The sequence below is a fragment of the Somniosus microcephalus genome, chromosome 33, assembly GCF_052327205.1.
Source record: "Somniosus microcephalus isolate GS21.2 chromosome 33, FLI_Smic_1.0, whole genome shotgun sequence".
Taxonomy (NCBI): Eukaryota; Metazoa; Chordata; class Chondrichthyes; order Squaliformes; family Somniosidae; genus Somniosus; species Somniosus microcephalus.
Genome location: NC_141019.1, coordinates 6,586,019 through 6,612,147, shown reverse-complemented (window position 1 = coordinate 6,612,147; position 26,129 = coordinate 6,586,019). Strand labels below are relative to the sequence as shown.

The 26,129-nt window shown below is 45.7% G+C and overlaps 1 protein-coding gene across 14 annotated transcripts in view; it reads right to left on the bottom strand.

The window, feature by feature from the left end:
- r3hdm2 (R3H domain containing 2) overlaps positions 1-26,129 on the bottom strand; it is a 269,089-nt gene that overhangs the window by 32,286 nt on the left and 210,674 nt on the right. For 12 of the 14 annotated variants that reach the window (XR_015074450.1, XR_015074449.1, XM_085972623.1 and 9 more), the window contains 4 exons: positions 14,582-14,812; positions 4,946-5,069; positions 3,040-3,197; positions 715-866 (listed from right to left, as the gene is read on the bottom strand). Coding sequence is in view for 12 of the 14 variants with exons in the window: in XM_085972623.1 (XP_085828749.1) it covers positions 715-866; positions 3,040-3,197; positions 4,946-5,069; positions 14,582-14,812 (665 nt within the window). In the remaining 2 variants the exon portion in view is untranslated. Of the gene's footprint in view, positions 1-714; positions 867-3,039; positions 3,198-4,945; positions 5,070-12,531; positions 12,586-14,581; positions 14,813-26,129 lie in introns of all 14 variants that reach the window. The other 2 variants (XM_085972633.1, XM_085972632.1) reach the window with 2 other exon arrangements.

Sequence of the window (26,129 nt, the reverse complement as noted above, 5' to 3'; positions counted from 1 at the left end):
TACCCAGTTCTAGGCAGAGGCCGAACAGCACTCGTTCTGATTGAGACATCTCCCACGTGTGCTTCAGCTGCATGTTTGTTGTGGGGAGGGCTGCACTCTGTCACACAGGGAGGGTGCACTTTCTTGCTGCTGGCAGCAGGAGCTGTGTTTGGCTGCTTGTTGTGGGGGGCAGCCTTTTGCCTTCCAATGAGTAGGCCCAGCAAACAGTGGGCTCAGTTCTCTGGAACTGCACGGCTGGTCACGGTACTTGTGGTTTCCAGGACAACCATCCGGAATGGCTGAGTGCAGGGCTTGAGTAGAATGTGTGTAGGAGAGTGCCTTTCTATCTGCAGCCCCTCCAGCATTAATCTGATATGGCGAGGTTATATTTGTGGAGCTGGTGTGTTCTGTATGGTATATAATGTTGAGCTGACCCTTGCACATTTCGTTGCAGAGAATCCACTTTAATACCTCTTACCATTCCTCCTCCACTAACAGAAGGCTTAGCTTTTATTCCCAGGCACCGCTTCAGGTTTTCTGTGATCAGCTTTAATTTATTATTAAATACAGAAGTTACACTGCAGTGCAAAAGAAACAGTCACATTCAAACTACTTCCTCAAAGAAATTCGGATTGTAGATTAGAAATTATGTCTCAGTCTTATGAATGAGTGGCACCATGTTTCCTAAAACAAGAGGTCCTAACCAGGTGCGTCTGCTATATAGCAATCTCTTACCTTGTGCTATTTTGCTGGGATGGTGGAATTACACTGTAATACACTGGCATTCCTCCACCAGGCAGTGTTCCCTGGACAGACTGACTGGGTACCATGACAGGCTGCTGGTAGGTCTGCTGTACAACTACTTGAGAATCACTGGACATTGGCACCTGGGTGGTCAATAACAAATCAGTTAACAGAAAGAAAATAAAAACTGTATCTTGGTAGATGATCCACATGGTTGAAAATGAGGTTTCGAAGCTGTTTGATTCTACCGATTCCTCTGGCCCATACGAATCAAGTGCCGACAACTCCAGTAACTTGATGGTCTATGGCAATGACATAACCCAGATTTTTTTAAAATCCAAATGGCAAGGGCAGCCACTCAACATCATGTCTTCCCAGCTCCACTCCTGCTTTGGCTTAAGGATGCAGGTGTCCCCCCTCAGACCCACTGCCGCTGATTATAGTGCCCCCCGGCCTCCTCACATGCCTGGATTCTGCAGCACTTCACAACAATCCTTCAATCCAGTTGTCTGGCATGAAGGGTTAGCGACTCAGTCTTGCGCGCTCTCAACTGCCTGGCCAGCCTGTGCTCTCCGTTCTGCTGTGTTCCTATTAACCCAACTAGTTCCCTCCCAGCCTGGCCTCCCACTCAATCCCTCCCTCTCTCCCGGTAGCAACTCCAGGCCCCAGCCTCCCACTAACCCAAGTGCGTCCCCAGTCTCCGTGTTAGGAAGCTCTCTGTTCTTAATTTTAGCCTACTAACACTTCTGTCCATCCCATACGCAGGACTCTGGCAGAAACATATGCTAGAGGCACACAGAAAGTGGAAGATATACAGGAGAGGAGACAGAAAGGACAAGAGATTTACAAACAAAAAAGGGAGAAAGTGAGAAACAGAGTCAAATATAAAGATCCAAGCGATTTAGAGCTAGGGTTTTACTCTCGGGGCAGAGGCCTTCAAGGAAGACACTGAGCACCAGGAATGAGGAATCAAGATGGAGGCCATAGGAATTGTTGACAAATTAAACTGTTCTCTCTCCTTCACCGCACCTCCCCACCCCCCGCCAATTTCCAGGTACGCGCTGACTAAGTTATCTTTAGGACAGGCTGGCTACGCTCAGTGAAGGTTCAGGAAGTTCCTGGTAAAAAGGAATGGGGCAGCGAGACTTGCAAGTTCATGAAGCAAGAAGTTAATGGAGTCAGACCCCCATGACATGAAACCCTGCCACGAAGTGGAGCTAAAGCAATACCACCACGTTCTCTGGGAGTCAAACCCATAGCACACACACACACGACCCAGGAGTTGCAGGAAGTGATAGAAAGAAACAGCCAGAGAAGAAGGAGGCCTGAAGCAAGACAAAGCTAGAGCTTCTACCACCCCGTCGCCCATTGCTATGGAGTTCACCTTCTGACACAGATACACCCGAATGGAGCTCGACATTGTTGGGTCCCCGTGAAACCCAACTAAATGATGCCAAAGAGGACCAGTGGGGGGCAGAGATAAAAGTGGCATAGCAAGCTCATTTGCAGAGAGATGGATAGTGAAACCCAGGTGGTGCTTGGAAGAAATCTGGTCACCAATGGTACCAGTCAGGACAGCGTCCCCAACACTGGGCAATATTGAAGAATGCTCCTCTAGCTTTCATTGGCACCAAGAAGTATGCACCAGTAACATCTGGCACCAGTTTACTATCCTCAGTGCTGGCTGGTACACAACTAGTGCACTAGTGGGCAACAAGTTATCTGAGCCAAACAGGGATCTCAGGTGAGGCAGAACTAGTGGACGTTTTTGAACAGCTGTTCCAACTCTTGAACTGCATAAGGTCCAGCAAAATAGCCTCAGGTATTGTAGATGCTCCTAGATAGATCTGACGCACACAAAATCTTCCATCCTTACAGTCCATGTTTGGATGAGAGACAGCGAAAACCAGAGTTGTGCCCACTGACACCTCGTTTAATCATTGCATTAAGTGCAGCAATATGTTTATACACACTCTGACAACTAGTCATGTTGAACCAATCAGAAGCACAAAACTCCTCACCAAGAAAGAGGTTGGTAACCCTCCTCATGTTTTCTTGTTTTGAGGAAAGGAGAAAAAGATGAGGGTCACTAACATGAGGAGAGTGACTAATGGTTAAAAATCAACTCCGGTAAATGTTTTGTTTGTCAAATATGCTTCAATAACAAATCTAGATCTCAGCGGTGAAACAACAGTACTTTATGACAATGCCAATGTTCTGAACAGTTCACTCCGTATCCAACAACATTAAAGAGTTTGATGAATGTGGTTGTACTTTTTAAGTTAGCTTTCTAGTAGTTTGTTCAAAATTCAATACCTGATATGATGGAACAGATGAGTATTGGACCATCATCCCTTGCATCTGGTTTCCCAGATTGCTTCGCTGATTATTCATCAAGCCTGGTGTCTGGGGTTGCTGTACACCCATTATCCCTTGGTAGGTCTGCTGCTGGTTTGGTATCACACCCTGTAAACCTATGTTCCAGAATAATAAACAGAGTAAGAGCTGGACCACTGGTCACTTACTATAAAGGCAACCAGCAAAGCCACAAGACAGGTGCGTGGCTCATAAAAACCTTAAGAAACATTAGTGTCAGATTAATTACAAAGAATGGTGTACACTTGCCCCAAAATACGTCCTTTACAGTAGGGAGGAATGCCAGAAATGGTGTACTTACCTTCCTACCTCAGTCCCTGCAGTTAAAAATTCTCCTTTTATTTTTAAAACCAATTCTGGAGGCTCCCCTGATGGTGCATTGGATTTACAGTTAGTAACTGAGATATAAAACCAGGAAGATCACAGATTTCATCCCTAGTCTGTGCTGAGCAAGCTGATCTCAGCCAGGGTACAACACGGCCTCAGCACCCCTGGGTTAGAGGAAGGAAAAACAGTCAGCCAGAGTTCCAGCTCCAGGTTGCTATCCAATGAGCCCTACTGCAATGTGCATGCGTGGACTTCGGGTGAGAACAGGATTCGGCTTGGTCGAGGTGCCTTCATAGATGACACTCATGCCTCACATGTGAATGATGGCACTTTGATATCTGGTACCAGAGGCAAGTGGTAGCTGTGGAACTTTACTCTTTACGTTCAAGAAAGGGAGAAAACAAACAGCTTTAAAAAAAACGTTGTGAACAATTACGGTCATAACAGGACTCCATGAGGATGCACTTGATGATCAACAGACAAGGAGCACGGCAGCATTGAAAACACTGGGGTAGATGTTCAACTTGCTGCCCGGGCAGAAAACTGGCGCTGCGAATTGGATGTTGGATATAGAAACTGCCCAATCCACAACGGAAATATAACATGTGGCCAATCTACAATGCCAGTTTACACCCAGCCAGCAAGTCAAAAACCTACCCCAATGTCTCGAACGACTGTTCTGATTTCTACAGCTGAATGGGAAAGTGTACGTAGCACAAGGACCAAACTGCTGTATTCTCCAATGTGTACAGTGATGCCCAATTTGACCATTAGAGGCAATATTTTCAGGTATCAGTTTTGCTCTTCTAGAAGAAACAGCAGCCATTTTTCAAACTACCGGCAAGCTTACCAAACTTGGAACCAAAAGGTTTGGAACATACCAAACCATGAAAAGCTTGCAAGATCACCTAATCAAATATGCTGCAAAACAGATTAACCCTTAGACTGCCAGGAAAATTTCTGTTCCCCTGGGGCAACTCTTTTTTAGGTTTAGCTCACGCATTAAGACACTGAAACAAACACTAATGTTACAGTAACGAAACTGATCACATGTCACCAAGAGCTTGATTACTGCAATAGTGCGCTATGAAATCAGGTATCCTTGTGGCTGCCTTTGGCCTGGCAGTCTTCCAGACACGCTGGCCTGTACCGCTCTTCTGCTTTCTCGGGAACCACTCTTGTCTTACAGGGATGTTGTCCCACATGACTTTTCCTTGCAAAATGGCATGAGGCAAGACCTCTCTAGAGCAGCGAGTGCAGGATGGCAAAAGGGAAGAAAATGGATTTGTATCGACTGGAAAGCAGCCAATTAAAAGCTGAATGTAAAGCAACTTCGGACACATTTTTATACATCAACAAAGCTGAAGAGTAACCTCATCTCAAGCCATTGTTGACTTCTAGAGGCTAACATGACCAGATAAGAAACTTTTCCATGTGATGAAAGGGCTAGTCTGATATGTATGTCAGCTGCGCCCTCTTAACTCATCTTTAAGCCTACAATGCAATGTACTTCACAAACCTGTTTGTTGCGCTGGCTGAGGCAGCTGTTGACTGCGCTGAGAGTTGTAAGGAACCTGGGCAAGAGGCCGGTACTGCTGGTTGGAGCTTTGGTACTGCCCAGGGGGATAATAAGAGACAGGTATCTGGAGAAAGAGAAAAGGACAAAATAATCCAGTCGACTTTCATTCTAAAACTGACACTGTTACCACAAGTTTCAAGGCAACTTGGCATTATGCTGCATCCAGAAAACCACGGCATCGCAACACAGCGTGGTACCTTTGTAAAACTCAGGACACTCAAGGGCTTATCCAGATTACAGTAGCCCTAGAGGACAATAGGTGGTTGGGAGCAAGATAAAAGGAAGTCATTTGACCAAGAGGTTCTGATGAAATTCCAATTTACAAGTTTAAATGACTGGCCTAACAATGCCAGACAAGCACTTCCAAGTCAGGTATAAAATATTTAGATGCAAAATAAAGCTCCCTCTACTCTGCCTCAACAATGTACCTCGGTCCTAACCTCAGATGGGAACTTGCATTTGCACCAATTCACATTGTTGCATTACTTACAACAGCCGTTTGTGTTCTCTCTACCTGTGATTGCCAATTTAGTGTCAATTGGTGTTGAATTGCGCAATTTCCAGCTGTGGGCCATGCTCACCAGGAACTGGATTGAGATGACCAAAGATACCCCTCAGCTTCTGCAAGCTCTGGTTTCCACCTCTCTCAAGTCCCAGTGGTACAGCTGAAGAGAAGGCTGATCTTTTTGACTCACTTTTCTCCTCAAACTATAATCTCAATGATCTTGGAAAAGAACTCTCCTCCATTCTACACGACCACCATCATCATCATCATCAAGTTTTATCCCCATCAGGTTTGTCTGATCCTCTCTTTGGACTCCAAAATAAGAAATCAGGTTCCGAGCACCCTTCCCTGGGCCAAAATGTGTACCTCTGGTCCCACGCCATTACTTTATTCTCCCTTACTCCCAGTGCACCTTTCCTTCTCGGATATTTGTGCTTCTTCTCCCTATCCCAAAGAGGATCCCTATCACCCTTCTACCAACCCTACTGGTTCGAACATTAGTACTTTCTGGAGTTATGGATGCTACTAGCTTGCAAATTATTCATCATTGCTACAGGTTTTTGTAAAACCATCTTCTCACTCAACAACAACTTCCATTTATATAGCGCTTTTAACATAGTAAAAAATCCCAAAACATAACCCTTCGGAAGAACTTCAGAGTATGTTCAAAGTCTCTGTAACTTCAATGAATAGTTTTGTTTCTAGACAATAAATTCAACCGATTTTCATCTTGTCCTGTTCACAATTAAACAAGGCCTGCTTCAGAAGCCTCTTGCATGATTCAAGCAATCACTTTTCAAAAGAACCCCAATGCAGTTTCAAATTTGCATCTCAAGAACTTTTAATCTCATGGACTCCTTGTGCGACTGCAGGCATATAAATCTACATAATGGAATAAACCATTTGTTTCACTTCAAAGGTACAGTGCTGCTAAATAAATCGAGACGACTTTGCAACAATCACCTTAAACGTTTTGGTCTAATCCACAATCAATACTGTAGCAGGATTTTTGAAATGGCCATTCCCACTGGTGATCTTGTGCACCTCCAGAAAGCTGCTCTTGGACATTTTGGTGAATCATGTCATTGCCGTAGATATCTCCAAAGCCTTTGACAGGTTCTGGCACGAATTATCATCACCCGGCCCCCAACAAAGCTATATTGCATGGCTATCTAGTTTCTTTTTAAATTCTTTTTATCTGTTCTGCAGTTGACGGCTTGGACTCTGTCCATTACTCAGAAGTCCTCCGGATCTCTGTCCTTTCTCCCACTCTTTTCTATCGATGAGCTCTTTCACTTACCAATCAACCCTATCCACTCCTTGCTGATAATTCCACCCTATATTCACAATTTGCTTCAGATTGCACACAGCGCACACAACCTCCAGTCGAACAGTTCATCTACATCCCAGGGTACTTAAGGAAGTAGCCCTAGAAATAGTAGATGCATTGCTGGTCATCTTCCAAAAGTCAAACAGTACCCATGGATTGGAGGGTAGCTAATGTTACCCCACTATTCAAAAAAGGTGGTAGAGAGAAAGCGGGGAATTATAGACCGGTAAGCCTGACATCGGTAGTGGGGAAAATGCTAGAGTCCATTATAAAAGATGTAATAGCAGAGCACTTGGAAAACAATGACAGGATCGGACAAAGTCAACATGGATTTACAAAAGGTAAATCGCGCTTGACTAATCTACTGGAATTTTTTGAGGATGTAACTGGTAGAATAGATAAGGGTGAACCAGTGGATGTGGTGTATTTGGACTTTCAGAAGGCTTTCGATAAGGTCCCGCATAAGAGATTAGCGTGTAAAGTTAAGGCACATGGGATTGGGGGCAAGGTATTGACTTGGATAGAGAACTGGTTGGCAGAGAGAAAGCAAAGAGTTGGAATAAACGGGTCTTTTTCCAAGTGGCAGGCAGTGACTAGTGGGGTACCGCAGGGATCGGTCCTTGGACCCCAGCTATTCACAATATATATTAATGATCTAGACAAGGGAACTAGATGTAATATCTCCAAGTTTGCAGATGACACAAAGCTGGGTGGGCGCGTGTGCTGTGAGGAGGATGCCGAGAAACTCCAGGATGATTTGGACAGGTTGGGTGATTGGGCAGAAGCATGGCAGATGCAATATAACGTGGATAAATGCAAGGTTATCCACTTTGGTGTCAAAAACAGGAAGGCAGATTATCTGAATGGCAATTGATTGGGAGAAGGGGAAGTGCAACGAGACCTGGGTGTCCTTGTGCACCAGTCGCTGAAGGTAAGCATGCAGGTGCAATAGGTGGTTAAGAAGACAAATGGTATGTTGGCCTTCATAGCGAGAGGGTTTGAGTACAGGAACAAGGATGTCTTGCTGCAGTTGTACAGGGCCTTGGTGAGACCACATCTTGATTATTGTGTGCAGTTTTGGTCGCCTTATCTGAGGAAGGATGTTCTTGCCATGGGGGGAGTGCAGCGAAGATTCACCAGACTGATACCTGGGATGGCAGGAATGACGTATGAGGAGAGATTGGGTCGATTGGGCTTATACTCGCTGGAGTTTAGAAGAATGAGAGGGGATCTCATTGAAACTTATAAAATTCTGACAGGACTGGACAGACTAGATGCAGGAAGGATGTTCCCAATGGCGGGGGAGTCCAGAACCAGAGGTCACAGTCTAAGGATAAGGGGTAAACCATTTAGGACAGAAATGAGGAGGAATTTCTTCACCCAGAGAGTGGTGAACCTGTGGAATTCTCTACCACACAAGGCAGTAGAGGCCAATTCATTAAATATATTCAAGAAGTTGGATATATTTCTTAAGGCTAAAGGGATCAAGGGATATGGGGAGAAAGCAGGGACAGGGTACTGAATTTGGATGATCAGCCATGATCTCATTGAATGGCGGAGCAGGCTCGAGGGGCCGAATGGCCTACTCCTGCTCCTATCTTCTATGTTTCTATGTTTCAATCACAACAACTCCTGAATCAGGCAATGACATTTTTTTTTCAATTCTTAAAAGACACTGAGCTGTATTTTGCTTGGTTAAATTCACCAAATGAGTAGATATGAGTAAAATGGGGAAGTACTATCGATAAAAAAAAACTAACGGATTATTGACATGATTTTGCATGACAGGCAAAAAATGGCACCTGTGCTGGTAGCTTGGAATGGGAACCCATCTCCCCAAGTTGAATGGGCTGCTCGCACAGGAAAAGCTTTTCTAGAGAGCTTGGTTTACACCACACTTGGGCGGGGAGTGCAAAATCCAGTGAGGCAGCAGTTTCTTAAAGGGCTGCTGATCCCCATCAAAGGGGAAGTTGTAGAAGAAAAATGGACCAATTGGCAGAGCAGTGCTGCTCCCTTTGATGCTGTGTACCAAAGGGGAGTGGGTCCTATTTGGGGCTGAAGACCAATGTTCCCTTTAAGCTGTGCGGCCGCGCAGCGCTCTGCAGCTCCTGCAAATAAGGAAGAAGTTTGCTTGGAGCAAGGTGAACGTGTTCCTCACTTTTGCACACATTTCCAGTGGGGCTCATTATCCATCGCACAAGCTCAAGCTAGAACTGCCACACCTTCTCTGTAATACCATTTGAAGCTTTGAACTCAACCATTGCTCTTTTGCACAATTTTCTTGAAGGTGGAGGTGGCAGCCAAAGAACAGTAATCAGATGATGAGGCATCCAGTCGAGGTACTCCTCTGCTGTTAGAGGATTTCTTAGTGGCATCAGCAGCCATGGATGCAGAGGATAGCCTGATCTCCCGAGAGCCATCCAGCCAGTGTTTCTGCACAGCCATATAATGCAGGCACCATGGAATGCTGTACAATGAAGCCATCATGGCTGCCATCTATATTAACAACTACTGATGTGCATGATCATGTTTCTGTGGTCAGAAACCACCTGAACGTGAATTGAGTGCAAACACCTTCTTCTTCATGAAAGCCACGGGGTTGAGCCCTCATGCCCACATTGACATGCATGACACTCTATACTCCTGCCACCCAGTGAAAGCTCTCTGCTCTGTCAGCTGAGGTGTTGTAAGTCACAAATATTAGCGTTTTGGCACTTGCTTGATACATGTGTGCACTGCAGATCACCTGATGTGACAGTTATCCCTTGGAGTGGCTTAGAAGTATCTATTAGCATCAAAGCTTCACCTCTGCAGGAGGAGCCATCCATGATCCAGCAGATGGGCACAACTCTATGGTAGCCTGTCTTGGAAGCAGAGGTGATGAAGACAGGTGTCCTCTGGCACATCCAAGTACGTATGGAGTGGTCGAACGCAGGGCCCGGGCTAATGATAGATGACAGTCCCGGGCCATACCACCTCAGGGGCCACAGCACCTGGATTTATTGGCCCACATGCACTCCTCTGCTTCATCTCAATTTTGGAATGTGTTTAGATTGCCCTAAAGGAATACCCATCCTCATCGCTTTGTATGGTGTGATTTAAATGCCAGCAGCAACCAAAAATAAAGAAAAATACTGGCAAGGGAAACAAACTGAACGACAGAGGGCTGCCCAACAAAATGCAGCGAGAGGAAATAAAAATTTAAAAAACTTTAATTGGAACAAAAAGCTCTATTCTGCTTTAATTGGCCGGTGAGCAGGCCAACTCCCATGACTTCCCCTACACCTACTTTTTATGGGCAGGGCTGGCACTGTAGGCGGAGCCATGCCCAAAAATATGAAGTTCAGCATGGAACCACGAATGAGGTGATTTGATTAAAATGAGTTTGCACGTAGTTTTTGCCTCTAAATCACCCATCAGAAAATCAGGTACCCGTAAATCAGACACCCGTAAATCAGACATGCAAGTTTGCACATCTGACTTTTAAGAAAAAATCATTCATGGGATGTGGGCATCGCTGGTAAGGCCAGCATTAATTGCCCATCCCTAATTGCCCTCGAGAAGGTGGTGGTGAGCTGCCTTCTTGAACCGCTGCAGTCCGTGTGGTGAAGGTACTCCCACAGTGCTGTTAGGGAAGGAATTCCAGGATTTTGACCCAGCGACGATGAAGGATCGGCCGATATATTTCCAAGTCAGGGTGATGGGTGACTTGGAGGGGAATTTGGAGGCGATGGTGTTCCCAAGCGCCTGCTGCCCTTGTCCTTCTAGGTGGTAGAGGTCACGGGTTTGGGAGGTGCTGTTGAAAATGTTTCCAAGGAGTTTCCAACCTGCCCCTGCTGCCTGTGAAACTCTGCAAAATTAAGGCTTGTACGTCAAACTTTATTGCTGTTCTGAAAATAGAACAAATATTAATGAAAAATGTGAGAAAAAAAGTGATTGTGTGTGTTTCTTAAAGCCTTTTCAAAAGTTCTTAGTAACAAATATATGGATCATTCTAAGCTGCAGTCAAATTGAAAAGTGGGTACTTTATTCCAGTCAGTTTAAGGAAAGATTTTAAAATATCAGCACAGCACACTGAACTTTCTGTCAGACAGCGTTGGGTGTAGCAGCCATTAGCAGGTATATCGCAGTGAAGCAGGAGAAGAGGGCAACCAGGTTTACAAAGATATAGAATGGTGCACAACTCCCCGCAGGTACAACAGGATCACCATGAACCCTGTAAAGGAGACTGTGAAGGAGATGTGCTACCTGGTCCAGAGGGACAGTCAGTCAGCTGCACTATCAGCAACAGCAAAGGTCACTGCTGTCCACAACATTAATATCACAGGGCCCTTCCTGGCACACTCAGGGTAATCGCAGGATTGAGCCACTTTGGCTTTTTTTTGCCTGTTGGTCACTTTTATTTTTGCCTGAGCCTCCTCATACACTGGTCCTCCACCATGCCCAGGTTGCTGACTGCTGTACCTGTGATAGTACCTGCTGGAAGCTGTGTGCTATTCTATGCCTTATCTGCACAATGAAGACTTGCAGACTGCAAAATATATTAAAAGTGAATTAATTTTATTTAGTTGGATGGTGATACACTGTTTAATGTGTTAACTTAATCCCTTTGCCCTTGAATATTCTGAAATTCCTAATACTGGTTGTGCATGTACCGTACTAATAAATAGTCTCCCAGTTGAGTAGCACTGATGGGTGGCTGCATAGCCAGCTGGTGAATGCAGGAGATACAGAAGGACCACTACCCGTATCTGTGACTAACCCTGTTGGACCTGCATCACTGCCAGGGCCCCTCTACTGCTGTGGTGGCTGAAGAATCAATGCTTTCACTCTTGCAGGGCTACATGAAGATTCAGAACTGCTGTTGACATGAATGCCAAGAAGCTGCTCCTGTGGTAGTCAACACATGGCACTGCTGGAGGACATCTCCTCATGATGCCTGCCCATCTGTCTGAGCATAGATCAGTGGGCATTTATGGGGTGTATGAATCCCTCCCTCATAACTGCTTCTAACCAGACTCCAAGCTTATTGAAACAGGCTTGACTGCATTTTGGGGCTGTTATGAGATGAGAGATGCTTTTACTGTGCATACACGTGTAACTGAGGCCTCCAATGCAGATGCAGCTCACGTGCTCCATAATAAACTGCAGTGCAGAGAACTGTTGTTCCATGACATCACTCAGGTGGGAGATGGCCGTACATATCTGGCTGTTGAATTCCCCCAGACTACTCAGACTATCTTTTAATGTAATATGGTTCTAGTGGTGTACCAGCCTCTGTGTAAAAGCAGGCCCACTAAGTGTGTACCTCTGTGCAACTTGGGAGAGGCATGCAGTATGCTGGGCCTTTGCCCTGTATCAGATGGTCCTCAGAGGGTTGTGAATCTTTGGAATTCTCAACTCCAGCGGGCTGTGGGTGCTCAGTCGTTGAGTAGATTCAAGTCTGAGAGCGATAGATTTTTGGGCACTAAGGGAATCAAGGGATATGGGGATAGGGCGGGAAAGTGGAGTTGAGGTCGAAGTTCAGCCATGATCGCATTGAATGGGATACTCCTGCTCCTATTTCATATGTTCTTATTAACCTTTCCTCAGTGACTCGCCCTGTGCTTTCTCAATATACAAACTACTTCTGCCACACTGTGTGTATTTGTGCTGGTGTCTGGTTCAAGTAGAGATGTTGATGGTTGTTACTTGGTGAGTGGTGCTCTCCAGTTTCAGCTGCAGGGCGAGTAGATTCTCCTTGCTCTGTGAAGAGAACACATGGTACATTATGAGTACATTAACACATTTACCTAGTTGGGTACTGCATGGTCATTACAGTCCTAGTATGCATTTGTGCAGAGTCACTGTATATGTGGATATTATGAATCTTAATAAATGGTACATACCACAAGATCTGCATTCTCCTCCAATCTCCACAAACCCCACGCCTTCCAGCTTGCCCTGCTAAACAGAACTACAACAGTTTACTCATAAGGAATGAGGTGTTTGACGTCTGGGGCTCCGTTGCCTGTTCCAGGTTGCCACCATCCATCATATGCAAGTGTTACCTTTAAAGATAAGAGCAATGGGGATTGCGACAAGGTGTTTAGAAACATGAAAATTCCTTCTTGCAGAACATTCTCTTTCCCATCATGGCGTGTAATGCAATTTGCATAACCTTGCAACTTCATTTTTCCAAGTATGGTGTCTTTTGGATATACTGTATCCTTAATTATTTTCCTTCATGTACATATACTTCTCTCTCCTCCTTCAAGACACTCCTTCAAACCTACCTCTTTTACCAAGCTTTTGGTCATCTGTCCGAATACCTCCTGTGGCTCGGTGTCACATTTTGTTCGATAACACTCCTGCGAAGCGCCTTGGAACGTTTTATTACGTTAAAGGCGCTATATAAATGCAAGTTGTTGCTTTCAACATTGATGCCGTCCTGCACTATGGACTTTGGCCCTTCACCTTGCTTCTTCATTTTAAAACTCACTCTGCATAGAACCTGACCTGAATCTTGTCATTCATGTGGAAATGACTTATGAAATAATACTGGGCGGCCTGCTGGTGGCGCTGTCCAGGGAGAGTATAAATACTCAGGCATGGGCCCAGCTTGCTCAGGACATTCTTTAACAGGAACTAGTGAAGGACAACTAGACCTCCATGTTGTAAAACAGTTGATTAAAGCTTTAACGCTTAGACCAAGTGCCTAGTAGTTTTCTTACGTCAGAACCCTTATATGTAGTAGACACTGGAGACTTTAATCCCATCATCTTAGGTTGGATCTAAACCCAGGTCCCAGAGGCAAATAGCCATTTTATAACCGAATGCCCCACTCAGTCACCTACCAAGATGGTTAAAAAAAATTCTGTGAACAAGTTGAGTTTGGTGGAGGTGGCAAGATGCAAGTGAAAGCACCATAATGACAGCATATATACATCAATGATAGCTTTGTCACAATATAGGCCTTGGTTTTAACTCCACCCTCCACCACCCTACCCCCGGCCTGGCGAAAACCAGGAGGGGAGGGGGTCTTGTAGTCCCACCCCGATTTTAAATTGCAGGCAGCATGGTCACCTGCCCTAAGCCGGCGGGGTCCTCTTTAAATATGCAGATCAGGCTCCGATGACATAATTGGGGCCCGACCTGCCATTTTAACCTTAAGCCCGAGCAGGGAAAAGCAGTGGTGGCTTCCCCGCCAGACCAAACCTGCCGGGAACCGGATTAAAGCACCAGAAGAGGTTGAGTAAGGTATGTTTTTTTTTAAAAAGGAAGTGTCCTTGTGGGCCAGAAGGAGCAGGAGTTAGCCTAGACAATGAGCTTCAGGCGACCATTTGACCCGAGAGGGCCTCACAGCCGGTCCAATCCTGTTCTCATCCAATTCTCCATACAAATTCATTTTCCAACAGTAGGCACTGGATAAGATATGGGGCAGGATTTGTGTCTGATTTTCTTCTCTCCAGCCCAGAGAAACTTGAGGCTAATCATAGCACCACCACTGCCACTGCAGCCAAGATCAGCAACTCAGGAATGAACCTCGGACCTTCTTGGTCTGTACAGCCTCAGTACCGCCCCAGGCAATACATTTACTCACACAGCCACCAGGAAGCTCTGCTTGACTTTTACTGATAGTGGATTTCCCAGGAATCCACTATGTAGCATATAGATTATTGTAAAACAATTCAGATGTGTGCCCAATAATTTGCTCTCACGTTCTGAACACCAGAAATATGTGTGATGCGAACAAAAATACCTGCTGGGGAGGCTGTATGTAACCCTGAGGCTGAAGCACCTGCTGAGCTGCGGGATGTCCAGATGTCGAGTAGGGAGGTGCAGAGAGAGACTGCCCTGGCGAAGCTATGATGTAGCCAGGCTGCTGGGACATCACTGGGGCTTGAAATACAGCAGAGGTAGTCTCGGGAGCTTCGGTGGAACCCTGGCGGCTGAGGCTCATCTGTCCGAACTGGCTGCCAAGATCTTCAGGCTAGTTTGCATACAAAAATAGAATTACCCAAACTTCATCTTCACAACCCGAACAATAGATCTGATCAAGTAAACTCTCGGACAACAGAAAGCTATTCTCTTATTTACGCAGATCCCCTTAATTTTACACAAAGTACACACAATGATGGAGACACTGAGATACAGTTTATTCCTACTGACAAATAATACATGAATAATAAAGGTCGTGCTACATATCCTGCTGTTCCCACATTTATATATTCAATCTAAACACAATTACAAATTAAGTTTTCAATTTAGTTATATGTTGATTTTTTTTTTTTTAAGTGCTGGAACAATTGAATACTGAAGACAATGAAAGGGAAAGTGTAGTCCACAAGATCATAGAACTTTACCGTACAGGAGGCCATTCAGCCCATCATGCTTGTGCTGGCTCTCCAAAAGAGCTATCCACTTAACCTGATACCTCTGCCCTTTCCACATACCCTTTTTCAAATATTTATCCACTTCCATTTTAGAAGCTATTGTGGATTCTGCTTCCACCACAGCTTCTGGTTGGGTATTCTATGTTCAAACAACCCTCTACTTAAAAATAAATGTCCTAACTTCTCCCTTTGCTCTTTTGTTGATGATCTTACATTTATTTCCTCTGGTACTGACTCACCGGCCAGTGGAAATAGTTTTTTCTCGATTTCATCTCATCAAAACCCTTATAATTTTGAACACTCATATCAGATCTCCTCTTAGCCTTACCTGGTCTACTGAAGAGCCCCAGTTTCTCTGGTCTCTCCTCATATCTTAAAGCCTCTCATCCCTGGTATCATCTTAGCAAATCTCTTCTGCACCTACTCCAAGATCTCGACATTGGTCCTAAAGTAGGGCGCCCAAAACTAGACACAATTGGTTGGAATTTACATCGGGGTTCTCCCAGTCTCCTGCCGTAACTTTGACAGAAACTCCAGAGAACCAGCGTAAACGGCTAAAAACAGCTGTTTACGCCGATTCTCCTGTAGTTTCCGAAGCTACGGCAGGAGATCATGAGAACTATGTAGAAATTCTCCCCCAATTATCTAACTGCATTCTAATCAAACCAATGATTTGTACAGATTTAGCATTACCGCTTTGTTTTTGTACTCACCCCTATTTATAAAACCTTGGATCACGCATGTGTGTGCGCACATGTGTTTTTACAGCTTTATCAATTTGTCATCTCACTTTTATAGATGTGTGTATCTGGACCTCGCAGTCTCTCTACTCCTTTTAAAGTTCTACCATTTAGTGTATGTGTTCTCTTATTCGTCCTCCCAAAATGTCCTCAAACATAAATGTTGCAAGTGTTGGTGTCTCAGTTGCTCTTGCTAGTGCGTCTTGTGTGCCAGGCAACCAAGATGCAGATATTTTGTGCAGAACTCCCAGTTATGTGTTGATATGAAAGGTGAAGTGAGCACTCATCATATTGCCTGGAGGGCGCTCTGTACAATAAGTTACCTAACGTACAAACTCATCTGCATTCTTCAAAATGATCGACATCCTTCACACAATATAGGAGTAAAGCTCAGCTTGATAGGCTCTGGGCAAACCATGTGCTGAGAACACACACGAGAATGTTAGAATGATGTCGCAGATCGGTGGGATTGCATGTATCTTCTACTTCCGTGTCGTAGGGCTAGCACCATTCCACCAATTCATTTTGATCTGAAGCAAGATTGACACCAACTTATCACAAACCCTCCAAAAATGATATCCCTCTACGGCCTGTGGGATGGAGTTCTGGAGGATGCATATCATTCAAAGAACGAGGAGGAGCCAACAAGGAAATAGGCCCAAGTGCCCTCTGCTTGTTGATATATAGGACTGACAATAGCGTTGTTAAGACAGACGACAACAACTTGCATTTATATAGCGCCTTTAACATAGAAAAACATCTCCAGCTAGAGGCGAGGAGGTGGTTGAGCAGATCGACAGCTGCAGTAGTATACCTCTCAACTGTGGGAAAGGCTGTTATAACAGACTGTCTTATAGTATGTTGTCCTCCTGTGACCACCACACAAGGTCCAAAGCACAGTCGATCTTTACTGGTTAGGAAATGTGAGCGCTGCATGGAAACGACTGGGTAAGCAGGTTCAGCTGCACTAATCTGTCATAGAAACATAGAAGATAGGAGCAGGAGTAGGCCATTCGGCCCCTCGAGCCCGCTCCGCCATTCAATGAGATCATGGCTGATCATCCAAATTCAGTACCCTGTCCCTGCTTTCTCCCCATATCCCTTGATCCCTTTAGCCTTAAGAAATATATCCAACTCTTTCTTGAATATACTTAATGAACTGGCCTCCACCGCCCTCTGTGGCAGAGAATTCCACAGGTTCACCACTCTCTGGGTGAAGAAATTCCTCCTCATTTCAGTCCTAAATGGCTTACCCCTTATCCTTAGACTATGACCCCTGGTTCTGGACTCCCCCGCCATCAGAAACATCCTTCCTGCATCTAGTCTGTCCAGGCCTGACAGAATTTTATAGGTTTCGATGAGATCCCCTCTCAATCTTCTAAACTCCAGTGAGTATAAGCCCAATCGACACAATCTCTCCTCATACGTCATTCCTGCCATCCCAGGTATCAGCCTGGTGAATCTTCGCTGCACTCCTTCCATGGCAAGAACGTCCTTCCTCAGGTAAGGCGACCAAAACTGCACACAATACTCAAGGTGTGGTCTCACCAAGGCCCTGTACAACTGCAGCAAGACATCCTTGTTCTTGTACTCGAACCCTCTTGCTACGAAGGCCAACATACCATTTGCCTTCTTAACCGCCTGCTGCACCTGCATGCTTACCTTCAGCGACTGGTGCACAAGAACACCCAGGTCTCTTTGCACTTCCCCTTCTCCCAATCTATTGCCATTCAAATAATAATCTGCCTTCCTGTTTTTGCCACCAAAGTGGATAACCTCACATTTATCCATATAGTGCATTTGCCATGTTTCTGCCCAATCACCCAACCTGTCCAAATCGTACTGGAGTTTCACGACATCCTCCTCACAGCATACCCTCCCACCCAGCTTTGTGTCGTCTGCAAATTTGGAGATATTACATCCAATTCCCTCGTCTAGATCATTAATATATATTGTGAACAGCTGGGGTCCTAGGACCGATCCTTGCGGTACCCCACTAGTCACTGCCTGCCACTCGGAAAACGACCCGTTTATTCCAACTCTTTGCTTTCTGTCCGCCAACCAGTTCTCTATCCAAGTCAATACCTTGCCCCCAATCCCATGTGCCTTAATTTTGCACGCTAATCTCTTATGCGGGACCTTATCGAAAGCCTTCTGAAAGTCCAAATACACCACATCCACTGGTTCTCCCTTATCTATTTTACCAGTTACATCCTCAGGAAATTCCAGTAGATTAGTCAAGCATGATTTACCTTTTGTAAATCTATGTTGACTTTGTCCGATCCAGTCACTGCTTTCCTAGTGCTCTGCTATTACATCTTTTATAATAGACTCTAGCGTTTTCCCCACTACCGATGTCAGGCTTACCGGTCTATAATTCCCCGCCTTTTCTCTACCACCTTTTTTGAATAGTGGGGTAACATTAGCTACCCTCCAATCCATGGGTACTGTTCCAGAGTCTATCGAGTTCGGGAAGATGACCAGCAATGCATCTACTATCTCTAGGGCCACTTCCTTAAGTACCCTGGGATGTAGATTATCAGGCCCTGTCTCTCACGTTGGAGCCACAAAGATAGCTGCTGCCATTAGGTCTAATATTCTGAAATAATCTTTCAGTGGGATTCATGGCCCTTCCTGCAACGAGGATATCAGATCTCTTGACTATAGTGATATGATGGCAGGAAAACCTTCCGCTGGGTAGTTGGAAGTAATGCCAAGAACATTAGGGGGGAAAAATTCAGTTGCTTGCGCCGCCCGTTAGCGCCTTAAAAGGGCGCCAATTGGGGCGCAAAGCAACTAGCGCCCGGGCCCGGCGATGCTTGTGCCACTCGCAAAATTAACTAGTCATTTTGCAGCGGCGCTAAACACTTCCGCCACGATCTCCTGCGCCGGCAAATTGTGACGTCATTCGAGTGCGCAATGCCCCGTTAGCGCCCCTGGCCGGATATTGAGTGGCGCCCCCTGCCTTACCGCCTGCCGCCAACAACGACAGGTTGAGGGGAGCGTTTTACTGTCAGAAAGGGACTGGGGGAGCGCTATTTAAAGGCGACCGCTTCCTGCCTTTTTTTGTCGGTGACATTTTTGCACCATGCATTCTGAGAGAGAGAGACTTCTGGAGAGATTCAACGCTGTGTGAAGGAGTTTTGAGTACTGAGCAGCACTTTGCAGGTTCATTTTGATCTGCCCTTCCTTGCTTCGCCAACGCTCTGAGGTAGCGCCTCGCTCCTCGGCCTTTGCGCCTTAAGACAGGTGTGAAGCGCCTGATTTAGCGCTCCAATCGCCTCCAGGGGCGATAAAAGCCAAGTTTGCTGTCGGAGGCGATAATTAGCGCCAGGCGCTAAACTTTGCGCACGGCTGATAACAGCGCCCCAGACGGGGCGATACTGAATTTTTCCCCCTAGGTCTTGTCTGGGACTTCCAATAATTGACTATGAATCCCTGCTCTTTGAGTGTACTGGACACCTGCCATACTGGACACCTGCCATACTGAGCCAACTTTCCAGGTGCAGATGTTACATCCCGACATGCAATACAACCATGGACAGGCTTGCGACTGGGTGCTGGACAAAGTTTTTGCCAACCCTGCACGATCAGTTGCATATGTTGTCCCAGGCCCTTGTGATCATGGTTTACAAGAATATGATAATGAGGAACTGCATAAAAGCTGCCTGGTGTGATCAGCGAGATTTGGAAGAATGGTTCTACTCCTGGGTCAGGGATCCTCGGAGTTAATACATTTAGGCTTTGTACGATCCACGTATTGAATATTGAATGTCTCTGTATTTCGAGCTTTGGTCCAATAGTGCAATGTCAGGCAGCTCATCACGATCTTCCTTCTCCTCCTCCTGCGCCCTCCCCCCCCAGGGAAGGTCTGTTCTCAGTTGCCCACAAGTTCTACGGTGGAGCCTTGGGAGTCCAATGGCTGAGGAGCTCTGGTTTGCCCTGCTGTAGATGGGATCATCCCTATTATTGATTCTGCCAAGTCTGAATCTGTCTCATTTAAGAGATAATTTCTTGGATCATAGCCAGGGTAAACTCCCTAATTCCCTTGCGGTGGGAGGATATTTACATTTTGTTTTATGCTGTATTTAGAATATCCCTATAAGAAAATAGTCTGAAAGCTATGGAGCGGAAATCTCTTGAGCGGAGATATTCCTATCTGAAGAGATCACAATAATGTTCGGCCAATAGTTTATTCCTTAGGGGGATCCATTATAGTTTGCCCTCAGTTTAGAGGATATTCAGTGCTCGTCACCATCAATGATGCCACTGTGCCAATATTCATTTGGCGGTGGTAAATTCTTGTTACTGGGTAGCATAAAAACACCTTAAGTGCCACTTGGTACAGGAGCCTCCTTGGTGTCAGCTGAAGTGGTGAGTATCTGGTATCAAGTGAGGATATTGAAATCTTGGCAACAATTAGTGCCGATATGTATTCAGTGACATCCGACTGGGCATGGCTGCATTTCTTGGGCTTACTGTGCTCACTTAACTTGTTCCGAATAATGTGGAAAACACAGTGCAGCCATTCCGTAGGTGCATTTTATGAATCGGTCACAACTTTGGCAAGTTGTGCATTGCACTTAGGTGACAAACACTATACAAGTGTCAGCAATCATGAATTTGATATTGCGTTGCACAGTGTATAAAGGGATAAAAATTTGCCTTAGGTGGTAGTGTATAGTGCACAGTATCGTTCCGGCTGCCCGTTATATGCCCCATCTGATATTCAGCTCGATTGACTTCAATGGAACTGAATATCGGGCAGGGTGTACAACAGGTGACCGGATCAATACCCCCCGCCTAAGATGAATTTCTACCCCAAGTCTTTGGCAGACATGTTGACGTAACTATAAGACGCTTCATTTGCAGGCGATGTATTGCATAGGTCAGTGCTGAAGGGTGTACAACACAACCACAGCCTAACTGGAACACACTGTGCTGAATGTAAAATTCTAATTTGTGACAAAGGGGGAGAAATTCGGTTGTTAGCGCCACCGATTAACGCCTAAAGAGGCCGAGAAGTGGGGCGTTAGCCAATTTCCGGGCGGGCGCAAGGCGCCTCGCCCCATATTGAGCATGCATTTAGCGCTGGCGCTAAATCTTAGCGCCCACTCATGGGCGCAGGCTGATTATGATGTCATTTGAGTGTGCAACGCCTTTTGGGCGCCCCGGACCGGAAATTCAGTGGCGCCCCCCTCCGTAGCGCCTGGCGCCAATAGTGACAGCTTACCTGGACCTTACCAAGTCGCTCTCGGGCTGGAGGAGCGTTATTTAAAGGGGACTGGTGTGGTTTTAAAGCAGCAGCCATTTTTGGAGCACAACTTCCTCGAGAGCTACAAAGAGTTGCTGAGCTGCACACTGAGAGCCATTTGACCACTGAGCCAGCGCAGGCAGATGATCTTCAGCCTTCTGACCATCACCTTGCTGTTGGTGAGCCTTGACAACGGGGAACCTTCCTGTGGGCACTTATTATGGGGGCTGCATTGGAGGGGAACGTCCTGCTGCTGAATCATCTGGAAAGGGCACTGAGACGCTGGGAGAGGGGGGGCGGGCATGGCCAGACGGAGGAGGGCCAACAGACGTCGCCACAGCAGACCTTACGCTGGCAGGGTTTTCCGACAGCAGTTTTCCTACATGAACATGCCGGAGGAGCAGTCTGTCAGAAGGCTGCGATTTAGAAAGGAGGTGGTGACTGAGCTGTGCCAGCTGCTTCAGCCAGATCTGCAGCCTCAGATAAGGTGCAGGACATCTCTGTCGGTGGCTGAGAAGATGCCTGCTGGCCTGAACTTCTACGCGAGCGGCTCTTCTCAGGCTGCGCGTCAGAGGCTGATCAGAAGTAGCTTCTAGGCCCCTCTCACGGAATGCTTGCTACCATTCCAAGAACAGGAATGGAACCGGTCTGATACCCCCAAGCCTGTGAAGGGCAAGATGCATGTAAATAGAAGGCATGGCCATTGTAAATGAAGAAAGTGTTTCATTACACAAAATGTGGTTCCTTCAAACATGAGAAAGCTATGGCAACAGAATGCAAAACTAATACACTGACACATAACTGCCTCTCACACCCGGGAGACTGTCCAAAACATAAATCACATTCCGACCATCTTCCTTGGCCTTGATTCCAGTGCGCCAACCAAAGCATCCAATGCCCCATCAGTGAGTCGTTCCGCCCTCTGCCTCACCCTTTCCATGTCTTGCTAGGCTGGTGCGCCACAGGTAGGCTCCCACCGCTTTGAAGGCCAACAAGACAGTGAGTGGGTCTGGTGATGCCAATTGACCTGCCCCTTTAAGAGCTGGCCGGCGCCAGTGTGTCTCAGGGAAAGTGATTATTGACAGCACCTTCGCTGCGCCCCGCCGCCGCGAAATTGGGTTGCGCCGCCGGGTTAGCGCCTTAAGAGTAGCGTGCAGCGCCTGATTTAGCGCCGCAATCACCTTTAGGGGCGCTGCAACCCAATATCGCGCTAGGTGGCGATAAATTGCGTCTGGCGCTAAACTTTGCGCATCGCCAGGACTAGCGCCCCAAACGCAGCTATACCGAATTTCTAGGCCAAAGTCTTTTTGTCTGTGTGTGCCTGCTTTGCTTTACTTGAATTACATAGTGTAGAAATTACTGTTGTCAATATTAATGAACCAATGCTCAACATATTTGTTATAACATGGTTTGTTATTTTATCGCAGGAGCTAGCCTATTAAAATGAACAGGCTGGCATGTCCATTACATACTGGACAGAGGAATGTCATCTGAATCCATTAAGTGCGCATTAAGATCCTGGCCAGCATGAGAACATAAATATTTGTTTCTCTTAACGTTTGTCTAATCAAACCTAACCCCAGAGAGAGACTGGAGTGGAGACTTTACCCCAATCTTTGATGGTCCAAATCAACGAGCAGAGAACCTTTAACTGGGCAGAAGTGAATTGGTGCAATGGAGCAGGTCCTGGGTCCTTATATGATGCAGGAATAGGAGACCACCTCCAGCACCACCTATCTGCAATGCCATGACAACATTTTCAAATGCATGCTCAGCGCGTGGTTTCCCCAGATCCTAGCAGGTTAGACTATACGCCTAGTGCGTGGAGCATGTGGAATGAAGGAACATTTCTTTTAAGAGGCTGACTTTAACAGGCAGCGATAAATCATGCAGAGCAGGTAGGTGCCAGGTTTCTTCCCTTGTCTATGCCAAGTTAGTTATCAGAGCCGGAGTGGAGATAGTGTGGCTACAATATACCTCAGTACGTCGGAGTTGGGAAGAGAAACACCGGCCACAATTCCTGCTCCTAGTCTAGTGAGCCCTGCTGGAAGTGCACTTTGGCTGAGGATGGGATTGCGATATCCCCCAAGAGAATTACTTTTATTTTCTGAGAATGAACAGTGTCACAGCCTGTAAAAATTCTACTAAAGGATACATAATGCAGAGAAGGGACTACAGAGAATCACTGAATCAGAATTGCGTTACAGCCATACGATTACCAATTTTCATAATTCAGTTTTGGAGTTAGTTTTGTTCATGGATGTCAGTGTGCTTCACTCATTCTGTTTTAAGTACCACTGAACACCTTATTTCTGTTAAATACACTATTATACTGTTACAAGAACTTTGATTCATGCTTCTGAATCTGGCCTTGAGGGGATGCAGTTGTGCTCAACTTTTTGTACAGTAAGTTACATAGATAATTACTACAGTCATTATGTCAGTATCAGTCCCAACATTGTGGTATGCCAACCCCAAAAAACCATCACTGCCACAGGACGGTTCTTAGGACGCACCCCTCCCATGTGCAGAGTCGGGGGTTGAACGCAATACCACAGCTAGTGCTGCCAAAGTTGATGAGTGGTTGCATCAAATGTAAGTTAGCGCTGCACTCTTTATGACATGCCCGTTAACAGCAAGTGATGCAGCGGCACGCTCTGGCGCAGAGGTTGACTGCAGCACTAGATCCTCCCTGTCTGTAAACTACTATTAAGTATTCTCATTGGAATACACAGTGTTGCACACTTTTTCATAAACTTTTTCTTTGTTTACCAAGGTGAGGGCTGTTCATAATGGGGAGTAGACCATGTTCACTTTAATATGGTTAGATGCAGAGGAAACCTCCCTCAACTTTGCTCCAACAATATCCCTCAGCTCCAACCTCAGAACAGCACTCCCTACTACCCGAGTGTAATATATTCTATTCCCACACCAGGCACATTATGGTCTCTGGGAGCAAGATTAGTGCCAATCAGGGACAATTTGTGTTGTGGAAACTGGAAAAAGACTGCCAAAACCCATTTCACATAAGACTCATTCCCGCACAATTACATTATGCTTGAAGACCCAACTCCCAAAGATACTTTACAAGAATTCTTTGTGTGCCCTTTTTGCAATTAACAGTACCCCTTGAGAAATTATCTAGAGTTAAACAAATGACCAGAATATGGCGGGGCTCATAGTACAGACTATATATGACCTTGCACACTGGCATGGTAAATTCATCATTAGTTTCCTCTTCTTTGTACCTATCAAGGTGAGCAATGTTAGTGCTGCGGACGACACCCAGTGTCAGCACCAAGCACTCCCAGGTGAGGTGCAGCACAGCTAGACACAGAGTAAAGCTCCCTTTACTCTGCACCTCAGTACCAACTTCAGAAGAGCACCTCCTACTGCACTACTTTCTATTTTTCACAACAACCATCCTTGTGCCAGAGTAAGATAGCATTTTAGTACCAAATTAGGGACAGTTTGGTTGTGTAGGCAGGATCGAGGTTGCCCAAACTCACTTCACGTAGGACCTTTACAACCAAACAGAGGATACTTTTATCCCATCAATCTGGGCTGGATTTGAACCCCACCCAGGTTGTAAAGGTGAAAGGCCAATGTCTAAACCAGTTTCACCATGCCTACCTTTTATATTTGGGTTTGTCTTCAAAAGTAAAAATAACCTATGTAATGATCTCACTCCTGCGAGGGGTTTGTCAGGTTTACTTTTACTCATCCAACAATCTGATAAGCACTTCAGTGACTGAATGAGACCACGTTAAACAAACGACACTGCCATCACCCAGCCACTTTATGTGGGTCACCTGATTGCTATTTACTGAATTCAGGGCACTAGCACAGCAATTCAGTTTGAAACATTGCTGCAAGTTCTAATTTGGGATGTGCCAATAATGCAGAGTGTATAGATAGTGTTTTCCTTCCGAGCAGCATATGCCAGTCCTATTACTGATCAACATGTCAATCCCCAGGGAAGTGTAACTTCTGAACTTTCACTTGTCAATTTTGTGCATGCTATATGTTAAATCGATCGACAGGGCTTCACAGGACGGTTACACATTTCCCCCACAATGATAAGCCCTTTTGTTTGCTCGAATCACTTAGTCTGCTTAACATTTTGCATGCGACTTTATTCTGAAAATGCAAGTTTTATGCATTTGAGTAACAATTTGATTGATGACTTTTTGAGGTTCTGAAAAATACCGTCCATTACTGTTTAAAACAGAAATGATGAAAAATCACCACAGAAGACAAGCATGCAAAACTACAGGGTTAATGACTTCAAAGAATAAAACCCTCCCCTTATCTCTCTTATGAGGAAGCTGACTCATGTTAAGTTACAGTCCCGGACCTCACCCAAGTGGCTATCTTTGTGCATGTTGGAAGGCCAATTGACAGAGTGGGGGTGAGGGTGGGGCAGCAGTTACATCCAATCCTATCCACACACTTTCCAGCAGGAGTCACTGGATAGTGATCCAGGGCAAGAAACCTGGCTGATTGTTCCCCTTCCAACTTAGGGACGTTGAAGCTATTTCGAGCACCGCCACCGCTAACTTAGCTCAGAGCAGGAACTGAGCCTGGGACCTCCCTTGTCTGTGTGGCTCAGTACCACAGTGGACAGTGCATTTCTCCAGTGGGACACTGCTATCTGAGCACATCTGTGAAGCAGGAGGTCAGAATTACTCATTTCAGTAGTGGAGATTGTTGTTTATCCAATGATCTTATTTATGTGAAGTTTATAATGTCAATCACTTGAATGGCAGATTATTAATGGGGATGCAGTTTTGGGGCAGAGGGCAGGAGGAGGGAGGAGGGGTGAAAGAAGCACAGCAAGGTCCTTCTGCAACACATATTAATAGTGTATCTCAGCTGGTAAATACATCCTGTTAGACATTTTGTATGGGTAGATGGTAT